This window comes from Schistocerca piceifrons, chromosome 3, assembly GCF_021461385.2.
Source record: "Schistocerca piceifrons isolate TAMUIC-IGC-003096 chromosome 3, iqSchPice1.1, whole genome shotgun sequence".
Taxonomy (NCBI): Eukaryota; Metazoa; Arthropoda; class Insecta; order Orthoptera; family Acrididae; genus Schistocerca; species Schistocerca piceifrons.
Window position 1 is genome coordinate 327,646,271 of NC_060140.1, and position 22,645 is coordinate 327,668,915.

Here is a 22,645-nt window from a genome sequence, read left to right on the forward strand (position 1 = left end):
ACTATTTGGGGAGCAAAATAACTGATGATGGTCGAAGTAGAGAGGGTATAAAATGTAGACTGGCAATGGCAAGGAATGCGTTTCTGAAGAAGAGAAATTTGTTAACATCGAGTATAGATTTAAGTGTCAAGAAGTATTTTCTGAAAGTATTTCATTGGAGTGTAGCCATGTATGGAAGTGAAACTGGACGATAAATAGTTTGGACAAGAAGAGAATAGAGGCTTTCAAAATGTGCTGCTACAGAAAAATGCTGAAGATTAGAGGGGTAGATCTTATAACTAATGAGGAGATCTTGAATAGAATTGGGGAGAAGAGGAATTTGTGGCACAACTTGACTAGAAGAAGGGATCGCTTGGTAGGACACATTCTGAGGCATCAAGGGATCATGAATTTAGTATTGGAGGGAAGTGCGGAGGGTGAAAATCATAGAGGAAGACCAAGGGGTGAATACACTAAGCAGATTCAGAAGGATGTAGGTTGCAGTAGCTCCTCAGAAACAAAGAAGCTTGCTCAGGATAGAGTAGCATGGAGAGTTGCATCAAACCAGTCTCTGCACTGAAGATGACAACAACAACAACAACAACATGCTCATATCAAACTTAGATAGCATTACCTCATTCAGTCTATCTCATTAAGAAGTAGTAAGGTAATGGATAATCTAGAGAACTTAGATATTTTTATTTGTGGTTTTCCTAGAAATATAATTTTAGAGTAATGATATACTCATAGATCTTATTATTTTACAGTGGATGTCAGATTTTGGTTTGTGAGTCTGTACTCTGCCATTACTGTGTGACTGTTATCTATTTTCAGGGTGGACAGTTTGATGCTAAGTACTTCCTTCTGTATTATTACTATGGTGGAATGATCTATGCAGCACTTAAAAACTATGATAGGGCTCTATATTTCTTTGAAGTAGCCATTACCACCCCAGCTATGGCAGTGTCACATGTAATGTTGGAGGCTTACAAGAAATATATCCTTGTATCACTTATACTACATGGCAAGGTAAGTATATTCATTGCAGGTATATATTGAAACCAGGTCATATCGATCGAATTTGCTAAGCTGCAAATAAAAGTATTTCTGTTTTCAACCGAGAATTATAATTATGATTCAAGTAAATCTGTACATGCATGTTGTACCTTGTACTCTAAAACTTTCCAGGTCCAGAATATACCAAAGTATACATCACAAGTTGTGGGAAGATTCATAAAGCCTCTGAGCCAAGCTTATCATGATTTAGCATCATCTTACAGCACCAACAACTCGGATGATCTGAAAGCGACAATCAGTAAATATCAGGAGACATTTGCCAGGTGAAAATTGTACATTTTCATAAATTTGATAAGACGTAAATAGTGGAGAGTGAAATATTGTAAAAGAAAGAAAGAAGAAGAAGAGGGTGCATTCATCTTTTCTGCATTGTGCGAGCGGTAACACTCCTTGCAGCATGTCCTTGATTCTTGTAACCCCCTGGACCTCATCCTTCACTAATTTCTGTTGTTCATCTACCTGTGTGTCCTCCCCTGCTTCCACTGTGGCATCTTGCCTCCTGTCCCCCCCCCCCCCCCCCTCCCATCTGCCACTGTATATGCATAGTCCTTACCCCTTCTGTGGATCCGTTCTCCTCCCCCTCCCCTCCCTCCATCACAGCTTCATGCTGCTGCACCTAGAAACCCACCGCATCCCTGCATATGCCCAAAGGCAACACTATTGCAGCTTCCTTCATTTGGGCCTCAGTGACTGGAAACAACAGTTGCCCTGTGTTTGTATGAATGTATGTGTGTTTCTAAATTTGGAGGAGAACTGTATCTGATAGCTAGCCTACTTTTAATTTGCCTGTCTGCCAGTCAGCACCTCCTGTATGTGACGAGTAGTAATCTGTCCCAATTCAGTTTACAGCTTTAAGAAAAGTTAAAATAAATAATGAATCTTAAACGCTCAGTTGAATTTTCCTTAATGTTCAAATTATGTACTTTTTTTATTTTTTTATTTTTTAAAAGTTAAGTCTTGTTATGAAAATAACATCCAATTTTTGTGCTGCCATGGAATTGTTATTGTTTTTGACATTGTTGTGTAATTTTTTACAACATGGAAATAAGATGGATGGAAGTCATAAGTGTGGGAGGAAAGTGTAGAGTGAAATGAGGAGGAGTAAGGATAGGGAACTTTACAAACTAAGAGCAAAACCCAATCCCAAGAGGGTTCTGGGTGCCTACCGTAACTTAGCATTTTTAGTGGCAGGTGGTGGGAACAAAGGAAATGGTATAAGTCATATGACTTGGACAGAGATTGACTTGTTTCTGGCCACTATAGTCACTGTCAAACAATATTCTGTGTGGTATCGTTATACTGTAACAGTTATTGTTGAATGCTGTTTCATTTCACTGATATGTAAGATGCAGCAATAAATATAGTTACGGAAATGTCATTTTTGAACACATTAATGTATACGGCAATTTCAGTTCTACTTACGCAATACATTTGATTACTTGTTACCTCAGTACGTCTATTTTGTTTTTATAGAACCACAAAACCCAGATGTATACTACCTGCACTAAGAGAGAAGCAAGGCAAGTATTCTTCTCTCCTCTCCACTCAGTTCCATTGAGTAGTGTATGGAGAGTGGAACACGTTTCTGCCACTCTCAGCACTCTCTGCTAGAAATGCCAAGTTACAGTGCACATTTTAGTAATGTTGTGTAGTTAAGAAAGAGAAATTACTGATAAATTACAAATAGATTAGAGCAGAATGGAAACAAAGAGAGGAAAGGCTGAAAAAGGATGTGTCAAAGAGCCATTGATGTTTCATGATGACCGCTAGTGATGGAGGTGTGACATATTTCATCTTTTCCCACAAGTGTCACTGAGGTGCACATACAGTTAACAACCAAACATTGCATTTATTCTGATTTAATATGTTTTTGCGTTGCCTGATATATGCATATGTTCCACATCCGTTGCATGAGCAACATACAATATTACCTTTTGTTTTATTCATTGGTTAACATATAATTTTGTTTCTATCATTAAATTTAATTGAATTGCATTTTGCTTTTCACAGAGATAGCAATGCAGGTCTTGTAAAGCAGGTTTTAGCATCTCTGTACAAGAAGAATATTCAAAGGCTGACCAAAACCTTTTTAACATTGTCTTTGTCAGATGTAGCTAGTCGTGTTCAGCTCAAAGGTCCAGCAGAAGCAGAAAAATACATACTGAACATGGTAAAGCTTTTAACATGAGAATGAATCTGAGTAAAAATTGATGGTTGAGTAAATATTATGTGATTTACCTAATTCTTTGATTTCTCTTAAAGATAGAAGATGGTGATATATTTGCTACAATAAACCAGAAAGATGGCATGGTTATTTTTCATGATGACCCTGAGAAATACAATAGTCCCACTATGCTGCGTCGCCTGGAAGAAGAGGTATGTTACAACCAAAACTGTTTTCAGATGCTTGGAAATGAGTTAACATAAATAAAATATAATTTTTCTATTGATTATATGTTATTTCAGTACTTCATTCATGTGGATTAATTCCGCTTTTCATGAATGTACATATACTATTTATTGTGTTTTTATAATTAAGAATAGACAGGAAAAGTGCAAAATTCCTTAATGATTCATTAACTGGTTGTTATAATAGTTCAGATTGTGTAAATGTAGATGTATATGCTTTACTTACTTATATTGGAGATGGTTATGGTCCAATAGAATTGTGTAAAATGTAAAGGAATCATAATCTTTTGGGATTTGGGATTCTTTATTTGTCTGGTTGAAAGAAAGACAAAAAAAGTTGCACAACAAACAACAGTCTGACACTAGTATTGATGACTCGCAAAAGACTGTTGATTGAGAATGGTTAAAGAAGAATGATTGAAACAGAAACTGAGGGAGGAATTTGAAAGGTGAACTTCAAAATCGGCTAGTTTGGTGCTATTTATTATATATTTTATATAGAAAGTGGACTGAACATTAAAATACTAAGCTTTCAAGAGGAAGCAGGATAATACCCGTGCTGAAACTAAGGAGCAAGCTGTTTCAATGGCATCTTATTGACCAGTAACACAACTACAGTGTCTCCGCAAGATAATGGAGCAGATGATTCAATACAGGTTAGAGTAGTGGTTCGAATATTGTGACCTTTTCCTTAGTAATCAGTCTTTTTTTGCAAGAAAAGCTTATGATCTTGTTCATCTAATCAGTGACATATAAACCTCCTTCCACAGAAAGACCTACCTTTTAACAATATTTCTGTGTCTAAGCAGTGCATACAATAATGCTTCACTACCAGTGCTAGCTATAAAAATATAGACATGTAACATGCTAAGTGCCTGTAATTTTCTCACTCTCTTTGACTACTCCTTGTCATAGAATGATGTGCAATATGACCAAGAACTAAGAATATGAGATTGCCCCAAAGTTAGATTTTAATGGCCCTCTTGTACTTATACTAATGGCCTACCTAACATATTGCCATAGAAGGTAAAAGTTCTGCAATACATAAACTATTGTATTTGCATTTACTACTTTCCAGTAGTAACTTACAGCAACAGTCGGACAATATCAAGGAGTTGTCTTGAGGAAATGTTGTGAAATTTACCTTATGTGATCCACCAGGAAAGCATGGAGAATCACAGATGCATGTATTTGCATGAAGAGTATTTCTCTAGAAGGCAACCAGATACTTTTCTAGGCCCAAAACAACTCTTATTGAAGCAACTATACATCTCAATGGCTATTCCCCATGGATTTAATTGTCCTATGTATATAACTCCCCATGAAACAAAAATTAACCTGGAAAGTGCACATAAAGCACATTGCTCACAAGTATGAGGCAACTAACCAGAGCTAGGATGGGATGTGGATAGGGAATGCCTGCACAACTCTTATGCTTCATTAATTACAGTATTGATTGTTAAGAATCTGCTACAGATAGCTACTTTGCCAACCCTAACAAATGTCAGTATGAAGTAATGAGTGTGTTGAAGCAGTGTTGGTTGAAGCTCATTTAGTTTCCAACTCACCCATGATAACAGTACGTCTGTGTTGATTTTCTTTTGAAATGATATCAAATGAAAAATCAAAGAAAACTGATCCAGTTGCTCATGTGACTATAAAATGCTTAACTGGGCATTTGTGAGTCACTATGACTCTTCCACCATAGTAGCAGTGCACTTAGATACTCAGAGGCTATACAGGAAGATTATGAGGCTATTGTGACTTTTAACACACTGTAATCAATAAAATTATTCATGGCCAAAGTAACAACTGGTATTCTTTTCATGACTGGTACGCAATTACATAAAAAATTTTGGAGTAGTTTTAAAGAGAGCATCACAAATAAATCCATTGGCACACTGATGGCTCATAAATTAATGACTCGATTGGAAATATGCTCTACATTCGAAGTTTGCTGAAGATCGTTTTATACAAATTACGAACATAGACAAGTATCACAATTGCAGTACTCATGACCTCACTACAATTTGGGCCATGTAGGAAGTCAGCAAAATTTTCAGTCGTTCTGCACATCCACCTCCATTAACTGTTAGCAGCCAGTAAGGTTAGTTCTCTTTCCGAACAGCTATCCACAAGTTACAATCAGACTGCAACAATCACGTCCCTCATGCTGTGCTATCACCATACTTCACAACAGTGAAGTTTTCATTCACAGAGTCACTAAATTATTCATTCAGATGTAGATGTTACTTTTTTGTAGCAATATAGCTGTGCATGTGTATCTGTAAATGTTTTAGTGCAATTTCCAAATAAATGCGTCAGGTGGCGGCAATAAAGGTGAAGTGCTTCATAAGCAGGCAATGAGGTTTATTTATCACATTTATAACTTCTTCAAATGTGTGTATATAAGCGAGACTCATATCTTTGGCATTTTGAAGATATGAGAACAAACTGCAGAAGCACGCATTGACAAGATAACAACTGTACAGAGAATAATAAACAAAAGTGTAAGAGCCATAGAAACCTCAGGAAAACTTACTGTTGTGTCATCTGGAAAGCATTGAAATCACAAGAAACCTTTAACACAAATGGGTGGTTTGGACAACGATATTTTAAAGCACTCCGTCTTTGAAATGGATATAGGTAGTGAATACCCAACATCACAGAAACGTGTTACAATTATGCATGAGAAAACTGGCTTCAAAGGTAGCACCTTGTCACTGCATAGAATTCTAAAAGAATTAAGAAGAGAGTTTTTAAATGCAAGAAGTGACGTAGGTGCAGCACATACCATATCCCTTATAAACATGCATGATGCAAGAGAAGGAGGTAGTTCAACAGTATATTAGCTTGATGAAACATGGGTGAATCAGAATCATTTCGTGAATAGCTGCGGGAAATGAGAGAGTGTACTGTTGGTCTCAAGGCTCCCATAGGAAAAGATTCTAGGGTTATTATTCTGCATGCTGGCAGTTCTTCCGGTTTTGTTCCTGAGACTAAACTTGTATTTAGGTGCAAGAAAAAACAACAATGACTACCATTCAAAAATGAACATGCCAGTTATAATTCAAGTGTTACATAGAAAACACCAAGTACAAACACTAGGAATGCAGATATTGTGCTCTAGTTTAAAAATTAAAAATATTCTGCACATTGTAAGCCAGACTCATGCTAGACTCCTGTCACTCATTAATTTACATGATAAATGCGAAATAATGCAAGTTTGACTTTCTTGCAGTTGCATGTGGTCTCACGGTTTTGCGTTTACCAACATATCACTGTCAGTATAATTCAGCAGAATTAATTTTGGTACAGGTTAAGAGGGATATGTACTGCAAAAAAAAAAAAAAAAAAAAAAAAACCAAAGCATTCAAGATGACAGGCACTGAAACCCTTGTGCATGAAGCAATAGACAACATCCAGCTTCAATGTAGGCACACTGTGTGTGACGCACTGAAAAGCTTCTGTGATAGGGAGGTAAAGATGGGTATGAGCCTCAAACATATCATCCTAAATTTACAATCAGATGGCTCGGACATGGACTGAGATAGCAATGACAATGGTATTAATGATATAGACTTTGGAACAAAGTAAAGTACTAATATTTCTTGGTTTTAAAGGCCTGTGGTTTAAACAAGATGTTTGTCAACATATCAATTGCATACATAATATATGAGAACTTCCTAGCATTTATTGATTAGAAATTTGTATCTTATGAAGCACGCAGGATATAATGTTCAACATATTGCCCAGAGAGAAGTTAAGCTTTTCCCACCATGTTGTATGCTCTTAATTACTCATGAGAATGCAGCCGGATAAATTTGTCAAAAACTCCAATATTTCGAATGTAAACCTGTGTCAGTTTCAAGGCACAAATTGGAAAGTGCCTTAAAATGACAGGGAGGGTTACCTAATGAGATATTGATGGTTTTTGACATTATCAGTAAGCATTCCCTCTAATTATTTGGAGAAGATTGTTAATTTTTGTTTGTTCAATGGATCATAAATGCCGTCTCTCACTGTAATATCGAATGAGTTATTTTACTCTCATAACACCCATTGACAGCCAAAAATATGACAATATACTGACAATTGTTATGATGATCTTTTGCATCGGTCTTTACTTCTTGTAATTCTTCTTTATGAACAGTGGTTTACATTTAACTGTAGTCAAACACATCCACATACACACACTATACACATTTTTAAGAAAATATGTGAAGTAGAAGCAGTTGACAAGTTGGTTTGAGTTTGAAGTTGATTCTGTTGTGTATCACATTTTTACTTATAATACAGTCCAAAATGCAATAAATGACAACAGTTGCAACCAGTTTCAATGACCTTCTTGCTAGACAATCTTCATTTTGAGAAAAATTGTTCTTGACTTCTTTACAAAGCTGTATCAGCTGTTGTAGCCTTCTGACATCATGCGGACTGTTGCTGTGGAGCATTGGACACAATGGTAAGAGGTGAAGTAAGATTTCTCGCATGTAGGTGATTGATTGAAATTGGTTTTCAAATCTATTATTCCTCTCAGAGATTTGAGTTTATAATATAGTGTATTATAGGCAGATGAAACTGATTGTTTTCTGCAGCAACACAGTTCAGCAACGCAGACTTTGTTTGCCCAATCTGTGCCGCCGTGCATGAGCTGACCTTATCCCCTCCACATTTCCCTGTTGCTCCTCTTCTATGAACAGAAGCACCGTCCTATGTGACGCAGGCTATAGAAGCACTATCTGTCTACTCACAGATGACATTGACTTCTTATGTTATTCTGCACTAACAGCTGTGAAAAACTTAAGTATGAGTAATACAGATGACACTGTTGCATAAAAGGTCATTGAAGTGCTGGTATCAATGCAAGAAGAAGACACACCTTTACTTAGGTGAGCTCACATAGTGATATTAGGTGATACTAACAATACTGCAGTTGTTGAGTGACTAGTTAAAGAAGCTACTGTAGCACGGGTGTAACTTTAGCTGAAATCTCAAGTGTAGATTAAATATTTGTACTATTTAGAGCTATGACTGGAGATTGTGTGCCCAATGATAAACACATTTTTACTTCACTCAGGTTGATGACAGGCAAAATCGATTGTCAAGTGCCACTAGTGCTAAGTGAATAAAATGTCAGTTGACTTTGAGTTAGGAGTCATTAAGTCCAGGCATAGGCATGAGCTACATCTCGTATTGTAACAGCTGAGTGAGTCCCCACAGATATGGGTTGACCCTCAGCAAAACTGTACTGATTAGTGACAAATGATAGTTCCTGACAAATGTTTTATAACGGTTTACAGAGTGCCATATATTTTTGCGTTCACGTCAACTGCACCAGTCACAAACTGGATTGCAGTGAGGATTGTGGGTGTTCACCATTGTTATAACGTGGTGTAATACCAAGAATTCTGACCCATGTTGAGATAAACAGTAACTAGAAGTGTCAGATGAAAGTAGTGTTTGCCTCAAAATTGCATTTAATGAGAATATATTAGTCAAACAATGTAAAATATCTTGGTGTTAGTTATTGCAAAAACCATTTATCTTTCTGTTGAGCATTGTTGAGCAGCCGCATCCTGATTAGAAACAACTCCCAAAGCAGCTAAATCCAATCAGCACCAAAATTAAAGTTAAGCTGCTACTTTGGTTAGTAGCAAATGACGTCTTACTAATTGGGAGTGTGTCATTTGGCAATGAGGATTGGAGCAAGGAAGACATAAAGGCAAGAGCTCTGCATAATGAATGCAAAGGTTCCTCAGTCCACAAAACTCATCCACATAGGTGCCTGGCTTCATTAATAGTTGACTTCAATTTAACTGTGGACTTTTCTGAAAACTTCTGGACAGCTTACACATCATAGCAGCTCTCAAGTAAAATAAAGACGCAGAACATACCTGATCACTGAACTTACAATACTCTCTTCAAACACAGAGTGTCTCTCCTAAGAGTTGTTGGGTGCACTTTCTCTGATGTTTTGGCAGATATTTGCAATTTTGTTTCCACAATGTGCAGGTGTAGTTGGCCCAAACAAATGCTACTCATCATGTTTCATGTGACACCCAGTGTCAACAGAAAGCATTAGTTTGTTTCCCATTATAAACAAAATTGTTTTTACAGTGGGGATATTGCATGCTACTTTGATAGAGTTATCCAAAATTAGTCTCGTGTGACATTCCTTTTGTCAGTGTTGATTAACAGGGACAATAAAATAAGGAGAATAACTCGCACTTTGTCAGCAACTGAGTAGCGCTGCTGCATGACGGTGGCGGAATATGTGGGGCATGGTGGCACATAATTCACTGCTGGAGTACTGATTATTCTTCTTGTTTTACCATTCCTTTTAGTACATATGAGTAAAATTAATATTGTACTAGACTAATTTGGGACTGCTCTGTTGAATGGGCATGTAAAATTCTACTTTAAAAGTAAATTTGTTTGTGACAGGAAACAGACTGACACTTTCCATTGATACTGAGAGCCACATGGAAGATGTGATGAGGAGTATTAGTTGGGCTGATTCCACCTACACATTGGAAAAATGAAATTACCAATATCTGTCTCTTAGGGAGACACTGTATACTTAAAGTGGATACATCCTCATTTTAAACCAATAAAATGTACTCATTTATGTAAAAGTATATTACAGCAGTAACAATCTGTATCTAATTAAAGTGTTACTATCTTTATGAGTGAGGAGAGTGTATGATGCAAGCTAAAGCCCAATCAGTGGAGCAAAATAAGAATAGTGCATTGCTCTTATAACAAAGCAGTCTGTTAGAACAGAAACCAAAAATGACTGGTGCGACAATTATAAGCATGAACAGTTGCTGAGATGATTCATACAGAATGAAGGGGAAGAATTTATTGTAGGGTTGCAGGAAACAAAAATTAAAAATTTTCTAGAAGGTGAAAATATGTGGGGCTGGAGGAAAAAAGGCAAAGAAGTGGTAATGAGAAACGAAGTGTAGAAATTACAAGGTTATTTAGTAAATGAGGGGTAAAAAGTAGGGAAAAGCTGAATGATAAGCGACATTTATTGATGCAGGTGCCAGAAACCATGCATGTATTGAAGAGCCATGATAGCACACATGGAGCTCTCAAGTAATCTTGTACTAATCAGAAACTATAAATTATTTCAGTTATGTGGATTACGAAAAGCATTTGAGGCTCAAGTACGTTCAAAATGAAGTGAGGAAAGGTTATCCACAAAATATCAATTGTAACGAAGAGTGGGTAAATAGGATTTGATAGAAATGGAACACGTTGGCATGATCAGCCTCAAAGTAGCATTTAACACCAAAAACAGGCTGTGGCCAAGAAAATAACTTGTAATATCATAAGCAATATGTTGCATTTATTTCTTTGTGTTTGTTAGAAACATTTAGAGTTTACGGCAAAAAAAGAAATGAAATGAAAAAAAAGGAGCATAGACTGAAGGGTACTGCAGATAAAAGATCTCTGTTATGATACAGTTAATAAAATGTTTGAAGTATTTGTACTAAGCCTGAAGTACAGAATGGTAGAAGTCACTGAGGAAACACAAAATACTACAAAGTTACCATCAGAAAGAAAGGATAGTGTAGAAACAAAAAAAAATGAAGGCAACACGTAACGTGTGGGTTATGAGAGACTGAGACTCTGTGGAAGAATAGGTTGTTGATAATATAAGGTTAGTTTGGAGGAAGATAAATAATAAGTAGCTGGAAACAAGTAAGATGAAGTTCCATGAAAATCTCAATTAGTTAGATATAATCAGAAAATGTAACTGACAGTAATAACAGAAAAAATGCTAAAATTTAACCAACATATGAAGCAATTCCTTGGTACTTGTGTCAGATGAGAATGATTTATTCATGGGCTGGCACTGAGATTGCAAAAAATTGTCTATAATCAGTGGAGACTATCAACTCAATGGAGCAAAGGATGTTCTCATTTATATTTCAAGTAAATCACTTATTCAGTTTCTCCCATGATTTTGCTTGAGACCTGTGCAAATGAGCTTCATACTGTCTGCCCTCATTTATATACATTCAGTATCCACTGTTATTCCTATTTTTTTGCAAGTCCGACGCACTTGAACAGTGCCCGAGAATGGCTGCCCAAGTGTTTTATAATTAACTAGCTGTGTTACCTGACTTTGCTCAGGGAATCAATATGGGATTGTGTGTTAGTTGAAATAAAAGGTAAACTTTAAAGTATAAGAGGTCAAAAATTTTATTGGAAACATATTCTAACTATTTACAGTACTTGTTTATAAACAACATTTTTCGTTTTGTTATCTGGGGTATGTTTGTACAAATTTTTTGAATTTCCTACTCGAGAGGAACCTATGTACAGTTGACTGTGAGAGAAGCAGGAGTCTTTGTGGTTGATGCTGCAATAGTTTGAAGCTTGTTCTTCCAGTTTTTGTTAATTATAAAACTGTAGGCTAATTTGATTGGAAATTGCAGTCTTTTTAAAATGGAATGGCAATCCAGAAGTGAACAGTGGTATTCTGGGGATAAATAGTGTGTGTCCTTTGTACTTTCCAGTCATAAGTTCGGCTTTGATGATATTATTCAATAGCTGTTTGACAATCATCTTTGTTCCATTACATAGTTTTGGTGAGTTGAGATTTCTGAGTAGTATGATCGGAGATCTAATTTCAAGTCAAAGACAGTGTAATGGCATTCCTGGTACTTGCAAAGAGTTTAGAAATTCTTTAGGGAAGTTCACACTTTCTTCAACATTTACCATTGTGTTGATCAATTTGTATGTTCTCTCTTCACTGGGAATTTTCTTTTGAATATTAAAGTTGTTATCATTGATAGTATTTTTTTAGTTGCCAAAATTGCCCTTTCAAATAGCCAGTCCAGATTGGTATAGTTGTGAACAATGTTTAGATAAATTGGCCAATGAGTTCATTCTCAGCAGTGGCTATATTGCAGATATCACTGTTGTGCTTAATGAGGCCAGACGTCTGGTCTGTAGGATATGTGCCTTTGCCTATTTGTAAAAGTTATTGAACAAAATGTGCTGTTGTTTTGTCTTTCAATAGTTCAACTCTTACAGTTTTTGTTGGTTGCTGTGTTTGTATGTGTGGCCAGAGATGTGATTTTTTAAAGCACGCATTGATCTTGTCTGCTGGTGTTGACTTGTGGATTACTGGAAGTGTTTGTCGAAAATTTCCTAAGAATATGAGTACAGCTTCCTTCCATCACTTCAGAGTTTCCTCGCAAGTCTTGTAATGTCTTGTCCACAACTTCAAGTGATTTTTTTGTGTGCTATTCTGCATTCATCCCAGAAGATAATTTTAGTGTGCTTTAGAAGTTCACACCGTCCAGGTGCTCTTGAGATTACGTACCAGGAATTGTTCTTCAACTGTATTCAATGGCAGTTGCAGGGCAGAATGGACAGTTCATCATCCTTTCATAAGTGTGGCTGTAATACCAGATGATGCCAGTACAAGTGGAATGTGTTGTTTAGAACGTATTACCACCAGCAATAGATTTATTAGAAATGTTTTCCTGATACTGCCTGATGCTTCCAAGCAAATAATTCTGCCAGTTTTGTTGTCAATTTGGTCCATGATAACATTGTAAATTTACTTTTGATTGTCATTGAGGAGTGGTTTGTTGTGAGCAATGTATTGAAGTAGTTCATTCATGTTGTAGCTTTTTTCTTTTGTATTTTTGTAGTTTAACACACTGATAGAATCGTTTCATGGTGCCTGCACCCCAAGTTGTACTAAGATCTGGTTGTTTATTGCTAAATATTTATCTTCTAGGCAAATGAGTGTTTGATATACAGGACATAAAATCCTGTGTGAGGCCTGCGATCATTTATATGTTAATAATTGGCAACCAATGCTGTACATTCGCAATAAAGTCATAAGATGTTCAATTGACTCTTTTATTAGAACATTATGCGTTTTGGGATTACACCCAACCTCAGACCTCACAAACTTCAACTCCTTCATAACCAACCAGGCGTACAGCCTTGACAACTCAAAGAGAGTGTCAAATAACATATGACTATAACTACCACACAAGCAGTCTTGAAGCTCTGCCTGGTTGGTTTGGAAGAAGTTGAAGTTTGTGATGTCTGAACATGGGTGTAATCCTGAAATGCGTACCATGTTCTAATAAAAGAGTCAATTGAACATCTCATGACTGTATTGCGTTTGTACGGCGTTGGTTGCCAATTATAAACGAGTGTTTCATTGAAGATGCCATTGTTGAATTCGATGGTCAGTTCAGGATGAGCTTGTCAGATTTGGTGCAGTATATCATCACTTGCACTCTCTTTGAAGGAGTCCCATAGCTATTTTGCAGTCTATGGGTTACATGTTGCTAGAATTATGGCGAATAAGTCTCTCATTTGTTTAGCTGAGGCTGTGAGTGAGGCTTCTTGTGTTATTAATTCCCAATGGTTGTCATTTTACAGTAGTCTTAAGCGTTGGCATGCTTCTCTGTAGGCCCATCAACAGTCTTGAGATCTGTGAAACCTGTTGATCCTGTTATTTCTTGTAGCAACATCCGGAGATAGAAAAATTTGGCATTTAGACATATGATGTATACTCAGCATAGAGTGCCTGTTGTCATGATTCCTGAATGATCTGGAATTCCTTGTTGTGTTCCATGTATAATAGGTATGGAGATCGACAAATAGTAATGTTTTTGTGAATGGATACATTTGGCACAGTTGGTAAAAAGCTGTTAATATTGTGTTCTGAGGTGGTTCACTTGTGGTGTTTCTGACAGTGTTTTTTGTAAAGCAAATTCTCTGTCCATTTTCCAAATATACTGCTAGATGTTGCACAGTTGGTTTGCTTTTGTGGTATGGGGGAGGCGAAATCTGCCATGATGCTTCATTACTGTTTGTGTATCTTCCAATTTGTGACATGAGGGTCTCGTCATTTCTGTTTACTTGTTCGCTGTCTTTGGCTGTTTGAAATATTGCCATATCAGTACCTTTACTTATAAAGCTACAGACATATTTGATGGATTTCAGAGAATTGCAGTATTCTATGTTTGTGTGTGCTTGAAACATTTTGGAAAGTAGTGTGTTGTATAGTACTAACCACTGATTACCTATTTCCAGTTCGTCCCTGCTTCATATTTGTATTTTTGCTGTGAAGCCACTGTGTTTGGGTGATCGGTTTCTGTGTTTGGGATAGCCATCAACTCTGGTTTGTGTGGTGTCCAAGTGTAGTTTTGGGTATTTATTAGTACATTTTCCATCACTCATACAGGGTGAATTGAAGTTTAATGGCCCGCATGGTCCGTGAATCATGTTTTTCACTATTATGTTGTACAGTTCCAGATCATCTTGTGGATTGGGAAATTCAGCTTGGATGATTTTGTCAATATCCGTGGAATGAATTCTATCGTGTAGCATGTAGCCATATGAGATTGTATCAGTGAGGCACTCTTCATTTTTGCCATACAATTGTGTACAACCAGCATCTAACGGTTCCAAAGATGTGGTATTTTATGATGAGAAAACTCAGGCTATTATGTCATATCGTGCATGGGGGCTTGTCCATATCTTACTTATTCTTTGATTTCTGGCCTCGACTAGTTGCATGTGAATGTTATGAAGAAGTCAGATTGTCCATATTTTCTTATGTGTGTCATGGCATCTTGAGTGTGTTCGTGCATGTGTCTCAGACTTCCTATGTACAGTGAGGATAAGGTTACCATAGTTCCAATGTCATCGGTGTTTGTGTCGCTTATGATTGCGCCTTGAAGGTTAATGTATCCTTCTGTGTGCAGTTTCTTTTGATTCAGTAAAGCATCCGTTCCATTTCTCGTATAGACCGGGAATTGTTGGAATAAACAGCAAGTGTTGAGAATGTTTCAGTGTCTCTCATCATTAAGCTGTGAGCATATAACCCCTAGGAAGTGACTTCTTCATTTGTTTCTACACCTGCTTAGGGTTGGATTTGTTTCACATTACAGTGATATCTGTCCCCTCTGTGCAGAAATCTTAATGGATATCAGAGGGCATCATAAGAATGGTGTGTCTCCGCATTGCATTGTAGTCCTTCTCTTCTTCGTTGTACAGTTATGTCATCTCTTGTGTTTTCATTGTCCACAATTATGATGATGACTTAATCTATCTGAGTGCATTAAATCAGCTTTCGTGTTCTCCTTGTGATCTTTTTTTGGCTCAAATTATAATTTTATAGTCATCAGATATCATTCAGTCTAGTGCTGTTTAGAATATGTGAATATTTCTATAAGATCCTCTGTGCATCTCAGACTACTACTCGTCTCAATCCAGTGATATTTGTTCATTGTTGACCAATTCCTGTTTCTTCATTTCTGATGAAATATACCAGGAGAAATTTATGGTCTTCGTTGGGTAGTGGTAGTAATGATCCCATGTGACAGATTTGTCATTGGATGGAAAAAAAAACATTGGGTTTTATCTCTGTTATTGATGATTGATATGACTCTGAAAGCAATCACTTGGAAGCGGGCATTGTACACTTTTATCTTTTGAAGAAAGTGTTTTGATTCTGGAGTTTCCCCGTCATGTAATGTAAAAATCTGCAGAGGTGTTTCTGGTGGTGGTAATCGAATTTTTCCATTCATGCAACAGAATTCTCTACTGAATTTTTTCTCATTGCAAAATTAGCAGATGTTATCCATTTTTCTGATTACAGTGTGTTTGTGTTTGTTACATTCTTTTGTCAGGCCATAGGGGGTGCTTCATTTGTTAGGTTGTACTGTTTCCTTTTTTTTCATCCTCGCTTTTCATTGGGTGATATTTTCATGGCTAGTTTGAGTTTGATGTCATTTATTATAAGATGGTGTTGCAATTCTTGATGCTTCAGTCCATTCATTTCATTGTTCTGCGGTTTCTCTGCTTCTCACAGTGCTCATTCTCAACCATTGGAAACTGAAACATGCTTTGCGCTCTTTGGCTGTTTCATGTTTTCACTGTTATTTTTGTTTTCACTGTTTTTGCTTCAGAACTGGTAAGATCTCCTCGTTTTCATATCAGAATTATCTAAAATATAAATCAGATAACCTTTTTGTTAACAAATATTTTAAGTAGACTTTAAACACTTTATTTTCAATTTATATTCAAACACTGTATCATTTTGTCTAATCACACTTCACTGTTTGTGCTTACACACTGCACTACTTTTTTCGGTTCCTAACTTTGTCACTGATAAGAAACTGACATTCGAGCCCATGAATACCAATGCATAGCCCCACCAGTGGTGAATTCCAGAACGTACCAAAAAGGCTTTAAATGGTCCACAATCTTCCAGAACACTTCAAAACATTCTGAAGTGCTCTGTAATGTCCACAATGATATAGGATGTTCCTGAACATTCTGGAGTCTTCCTGGATGTTCCAGACTATTCCCAAAGATTTCAGAACATCCCAGATCATTGTGGAATGTTCTATAATGTTGTGGAATGCTCTCAAATATATCTCCTATGTAGAGTGATTGTATTTCCGTACTATTCTACTTATAAACTGATATCTTCCATCTAGTTTACCTACAAGTAAGCCTGTGGTATCATTCCATTTCATATCCCTACAAATTTTTAAACCCAGGTATTTGTATAAGTTGACCAATTCCAATTGTGACTTATGATATTGCACTCATTGGATACTATGTGTTTTTCATTTTGTGAAGTTAACAATTTTACATTTCTGAACATTTACAGTAAGTTACCAGTCTTTGCACTGCTTTAAAATATTATCAATATCTGATTGAATATTTGTGCAGCTTTTTTCAAACAACTGTTTCATTTTAGATAAATGCATCAAGTGCGGAAATTCTGAGGTTGTTATTGTTTGCAAGCTCATTAATATGCAACATAAACAGCACTCACTCACCTGTAGCATGCCTAAAGTTACTTCCACACTCAGTGACTCTCCATCGAAGACCAAATGGTGCATCCTCCCTACTAAGAAATCCTAAATTCAGTCACAAATTTCATGAGATAGTTTCAATAATAAGTGTAAGTATGTGTACTTGATCCACAGGCATTCTCAATGTATTGGGTTTAACATGGTCAATGTTTCTGAAATCCATGTCAGATGACAAGGAGGAAGTCATTCTGTTTGTAATATCTCATTCTACATCTACATCTACATCTACATATATACTCTACTAGCCACCAAGCGGTGGGTGGTGGAGGGCACAATTCGCACCAGAGTTGTATTCCCCCACCCCCTCTCCCTTCTGTTCCACTCGCGGATCGTGCGAGGGAAAAACAACTGTTTGAATGCCTTAGTATGAGCTCTAATTTCCCTTATCTTTGAATGGTGATTATTGTGCAATTTGAAACATGGTGGTAATAATATATGCTCAACATCCTCAGTGAAGATTGAATTTCAGAATTTAGTGAGCAGCACCTTTCGTTTAGCGTGCCGTCTATCTGCAAGTGTGTCCCACTTCAAACTTTCTATGAGATTTGTAATGCTCTCACGATGGCTAAATGTACCAGTCATGAATCTTGCTGCTCTTCTTTGGACCTTCTCAATCTCTTGAATCAGACCCAACTGGTAAGGGTTCCATACAAATGAAGAATACTCTAAGACTGGATGAACTAACGTATTGTAAGCTATTTTCTTTGTTGAAGGACTGCATCGCTTCAGGATTCCACCAATAAACCACAATCTAGAGTTCGCCTTGCCCGTTAATTGTGTAATCTGATCATTCCATTTGAGATCATTTCAAATAGTCACACCCAGATACTTGACAGATGATACCGCTTCCATAGACTGTGCATTTATTTTGTACTCGTTCAGTAATGCGGATTTTTGGCTTGTTATACGCAGTAGGCTGCACTTACTAATATTGAGTGATAACTGCCAGTCATTACACCACGCATTTATTTTCTGCAAATCCTCATTGATTTGTTCACAACTTTCGTGTGATACTATTTTCCTGTAGACTACAGCATCATTGGCAAACAGTCTAATGTCGCTGTCAATACCATCAACCAGATTGTTTTTGTAAATCGTAAAAAGCAGTGGACCTTTTACGCTGCCCTGGGGCACACCTGAAGTTTCGCTTGTTTCTGTTGAAGTCACCCCGTTCAGACATACTGCTCCCTGTCTGTTAGAAAACTTTCTATCAACCACATATGTCATCAGATAGACCAAAGTGCGCACTTTTTGGAGCAAGTGACAGTGCAGAGCTGAGTCGAACGCCTTTCGAAAGTCAAGAAATATGGCATCAACCTGGGAGCCGGTATCTAGAGCCTGTTGTATATCATGCACAAAGAGGGCCAGCTGTGTCTCGCATGACCGCTGTTTCCTAAAACCGTGCTGGTTTCTGCAAATGAGCTTCTCAGAGCCTAGGAAGATCATTATGTCTAAACCCAAAATATGTTCCATGGTTCTACAAAACATTGATATCAGTGAAATTGGCCGGTAATTATGTGCATCCGATTTTCTACCCTTTTTATAGATTGCTATGACCTGGGCCTTCTTCCAGTCCCATGGAACTTTCCGCTGTTCCAATGATCTCTGGTAGATAATGGATAAGAATGGTGCTACATTTGTAGCATAGTCAACATAAAATCTTAGGGGGATACCGTCTGGGCCAGATGCCTTCCTGACATCTAAGGATCTTAACTGTTTTACAATCCCATACACGCTAAACACTATGTCAACCATCCTTGTGTTTGTTTGATAATTGAAAGGGGGAATGGTGCTGCAGTCCTCTACCATAAACGAGTTTTTGAAAGCTAGGTTTAGGATTTCAGCCTTCTGTTTATCATCATCAGTTACATTACCCATACTGTCAGCAAGAGAAGGTATTGAATTGTTTGTAACGTTCATAGATTTTACGTACGACCAAAATTTTTGGGGTTATTTTTAGAATCTGCAGATAAAATATTGCATTCAAATTCATTAAAAGAATCTCTCATTGTCCTTCTGACAGCTGCTTTCATTTCGCATAATTTCTGTTTGTCAGCAGGGCAGTGACTACGTTTAAAATGACTGTGCAGCATTCTCTGCTTCCTCAGCAACTTCCTAATACGTTTGTTGTACCAAGGTGTATCCTTTCCCTCCCCTATATTTTTGCTAGGCTCATACTTCTCTAGTAGCACATGGTGGGCAATACCTTTAAATTCCGACCAAAGATGCTCAATATCTTTGTGTCCCGCAGTGAATGCTGGGGCTGACTATGAAGATATTCATTAATGACACTTGTATTTGCTGTCCCAAACAAGAAAACTCTATGCTGTTTCTTTGGTTTTTTTGCAACTTCCATTGACATAGAAGCCACAATCACATTATGGTCGCTAATACCTTCTTCTAGATTAACATCCACAAAAAGATCAGGTCTGTTTGTCGCCAAAATATCTAATATGTTCCCAACTCGAGTTGGTTTTCTAACCAATTGCTCAGTGTTGTATGTTGAGAGCGCTCCTTGAATAACTTCACACGAATCTTTGCTTCTGGCCCCTGTGGCAAACGTGTAATTTTCCCAGTCAATGGATGCCAGATTAAATTCTCCACCTATAACTAATGGATAATTTGGATATTTACTTCCTATGTACTCAAGACTTTCCCTGAAACGTTCTGCGACATTTGTTGCGGATGCTGGTGGTCTATAAAAACATCCTTATACAATGGTCAATCCTTGTCTGATTGACCCAGTATCAATCTCAACTGTGTTTAAACAGCTTTTAACTGCAATGAATACACCACCTCCCATAGCATCAGTCCTATCCTTCCTAAACATTGTCCAATCCGAGTTCAAAATTTCACTGCTTTTTATGTCTGGTTTCAACCAGCTTTCGATACCTAATACGATATTGGCATTACTACTGTTTATTTCGGAGAGTAACTCAGGGATCTTGCTACAAACACTTCAACAATTTACTAACATGAGATTTAGCATATTTAAATCATGTGTAATGACCTGTTTAGACAAACTAACAATTTTTACAGTTGGCACACCCACATCAGTGTCATGAACTGGTAATTTTTCAGGCTAACGGTTTGTTTCCCGTGGGGAAACCTAATCTAAAAAAAAACCACAAATACTGTGCTGCCCATGTAGCTGCTTCCTGGGTGTAGGCACCCCTAATCTATCGAGGGGCGTCCTACAACCTTCCACCCCACAGCGTAGGTCGAGGAATCTACAACCATTTTCGTCACAGAGTCAATGTAGCCTCTGGTTTAGCTTCTCCATTCGACCCTAAACCACAGGGCCCCAGTCTGCCCTGAATACAGTGCTGCAGATCGTAAGCTTGGCTTCCACTCCTCAAGGGATGGAGGCCGCCTTTGCCAATTTAGCCAGCCACCGAAAGGACCCAAGGATTTCCTCGGAACCCCGACGACAGGCATCGTTGGTGCCGATATGTGCAACAATTTGCAGCTGACTGCACCCCACACGCTCGGTAGCCACCGGAAGAGCCTCTTCCACATCCCGGACAAGGCCCCCCTGGCAAGCACCACATGGAGTGAATGTTGGACTTCTTCCTCGCCCTAGCCGCTATGTTCTGAGGGGCTCCATGACCCGCCTAACATTGGAGCTCCCAATAACTAACAAACCCCTACCCCCGCGTGCCTGTCTGGACCTTGCTGAAGGAGCGGCCACTATCCTGTCAGAAGGTGCATTCTGATCCAGCTCAGCCTCCCTCCCAGCATTAGATAGCACACTGAATCTATTAGCAAAATGCATGGGATTTGCAGGAGCCTGCATCCCCCATACAGCCTTTGCCTTGAGGCTCGAGACCTCAACACAGTCTGCCAGCCACACTGAGGTGGGAGTGGGCCAGCCTGCTCAGTCACACCTGAGGTCAGCTCAATGACAAAAAGCTGTGACATCCCCCTGCCCCCTGCACATCTAGTACAGCAGAGGCTGCCCCAGGCACCTCTTCCCCACCACACCTCAAGGTGGCACACTGGAGTTTGTTGACTGTGGCCAACAAAGCTTCCAGCTGCGTTTGGACTGTGACAAACTCCTGCATCCACACACAACAGACACAGTCCCTATCCATCTAGCTAATAACTGATTTACTATAAAAAAAAAACTTAGGAAACCTACTGCCACACAAGATTAACAGCTACACTATAGTTGGCAGAAAGGACACTCAATAATGAAAATAAAAATTTATGGTGGAAGCTAGATCTGGTGCTTATTTTCCTGCTAGGGGCTATTTAGTGAATACTAAAGAATAAGACAGTGACCTACAGTAAACTACTATGGGCTATCTAGTGAATATTATTAATGAATTAAACAGTGACCTACGGTTAGCTGCACCTACTGATTATCCCTCGTATTTGTAATTTAAACAAGCGTTTACGTACATGCGAAAGTGACCTAATAAAACTATAAAAACTGCTACCATAAATGTACCGAGTCTAAAGGACACTAATGAAGTTAAATACTGAGTATTGTACACTGACAGATGCAGGTACAAAACAAAACCTTTAGTTCAGAATGTAAAACACAAATACGAACTCTACTGTATAGGAACTGATGGGCTTACAGTACACGATCACTAAAGCCCACAACAAGCTAAGGAATTTAAGCAGACAGCGAGGTGAGTTTTAGCTTTCTGCTAACTAAACCATATGTAAGAAGGGCTCAGAAGTTGTATTGTAACACTGATTTACTCAGATATTGTAGTCTAATACTAATTTACCACGTATTTTACGTTTGCTTAACTGTTAACGGTCGCAGGTTGCGCTAGCAAACGTATACAAGTGAGGTTAGAATTCACTGTCAGTATCACTATTCCTAATGAAACATATAAAAACTGCTACCTTCAATGTATCAAGTCTAAATGACACTAATAAACATGAATACTAAGTATTGAACACTATCTTAAACTTATTAACCCTCATATGTATAATGTAAACAAACGTTTACGTACACGCGAAAATTAACCTAATAAAACGTATAAACACTGCTACCTTCAATGTATCAAGTCTAAATGACACTAATAATTGCAAATGCTGAGTATTGTGCCCTGAATTAATTGATAATCGCATGTATTTAACATCGGTTAAGAATGTAAACAAACATTTGCGTATACGCGGAACTGTCCTAAACAGAAACTTTGCTTATCTTATTGAGACGCAAATAAAAACTGAAACCTTCAATTTATCACGTCTATCTGACACTAAAGCACGTAAATACTATAGAATAGACAGCGAAAACAATTGATTACTAGCTGAATTACTTATCTTGTAACACA

General features: G+C 37.7%; 1 protein-coding gene across 1 annotated transcript in view; it reads left to right on the forward strand.

The window, feature by feature from the left end:
• Positions 1 to 22,645, forward strand: part of LOC124790142 (COP9 signalosome complex subunit 3) — a 124,951-nt gene that overhangs the window by 90,571 nt on the left and 11,735 nt on the right. The window contains exons 4-7 of the mRNA XM_047257728.1: positions 814 to 1,008; positions 1,168 to 1,319; positions 3,067 to 3,226; positions 3,319 to 3,432. Of these exons, the coding sequence (XP_047113684.1) occupies positions 814 to 1,008; positions 1,168 to 1,319; positions 3,067 to 3,226; positions 3,319 to 3,432 (621 nt within the window). The remainder of the gene's footprint in view (positions 1 to 813; positions 1,009 to 1,167; positions 1,320 to 3,066; positions 3,227 to 3,318; positions 3,433 to 22,645) is intronic.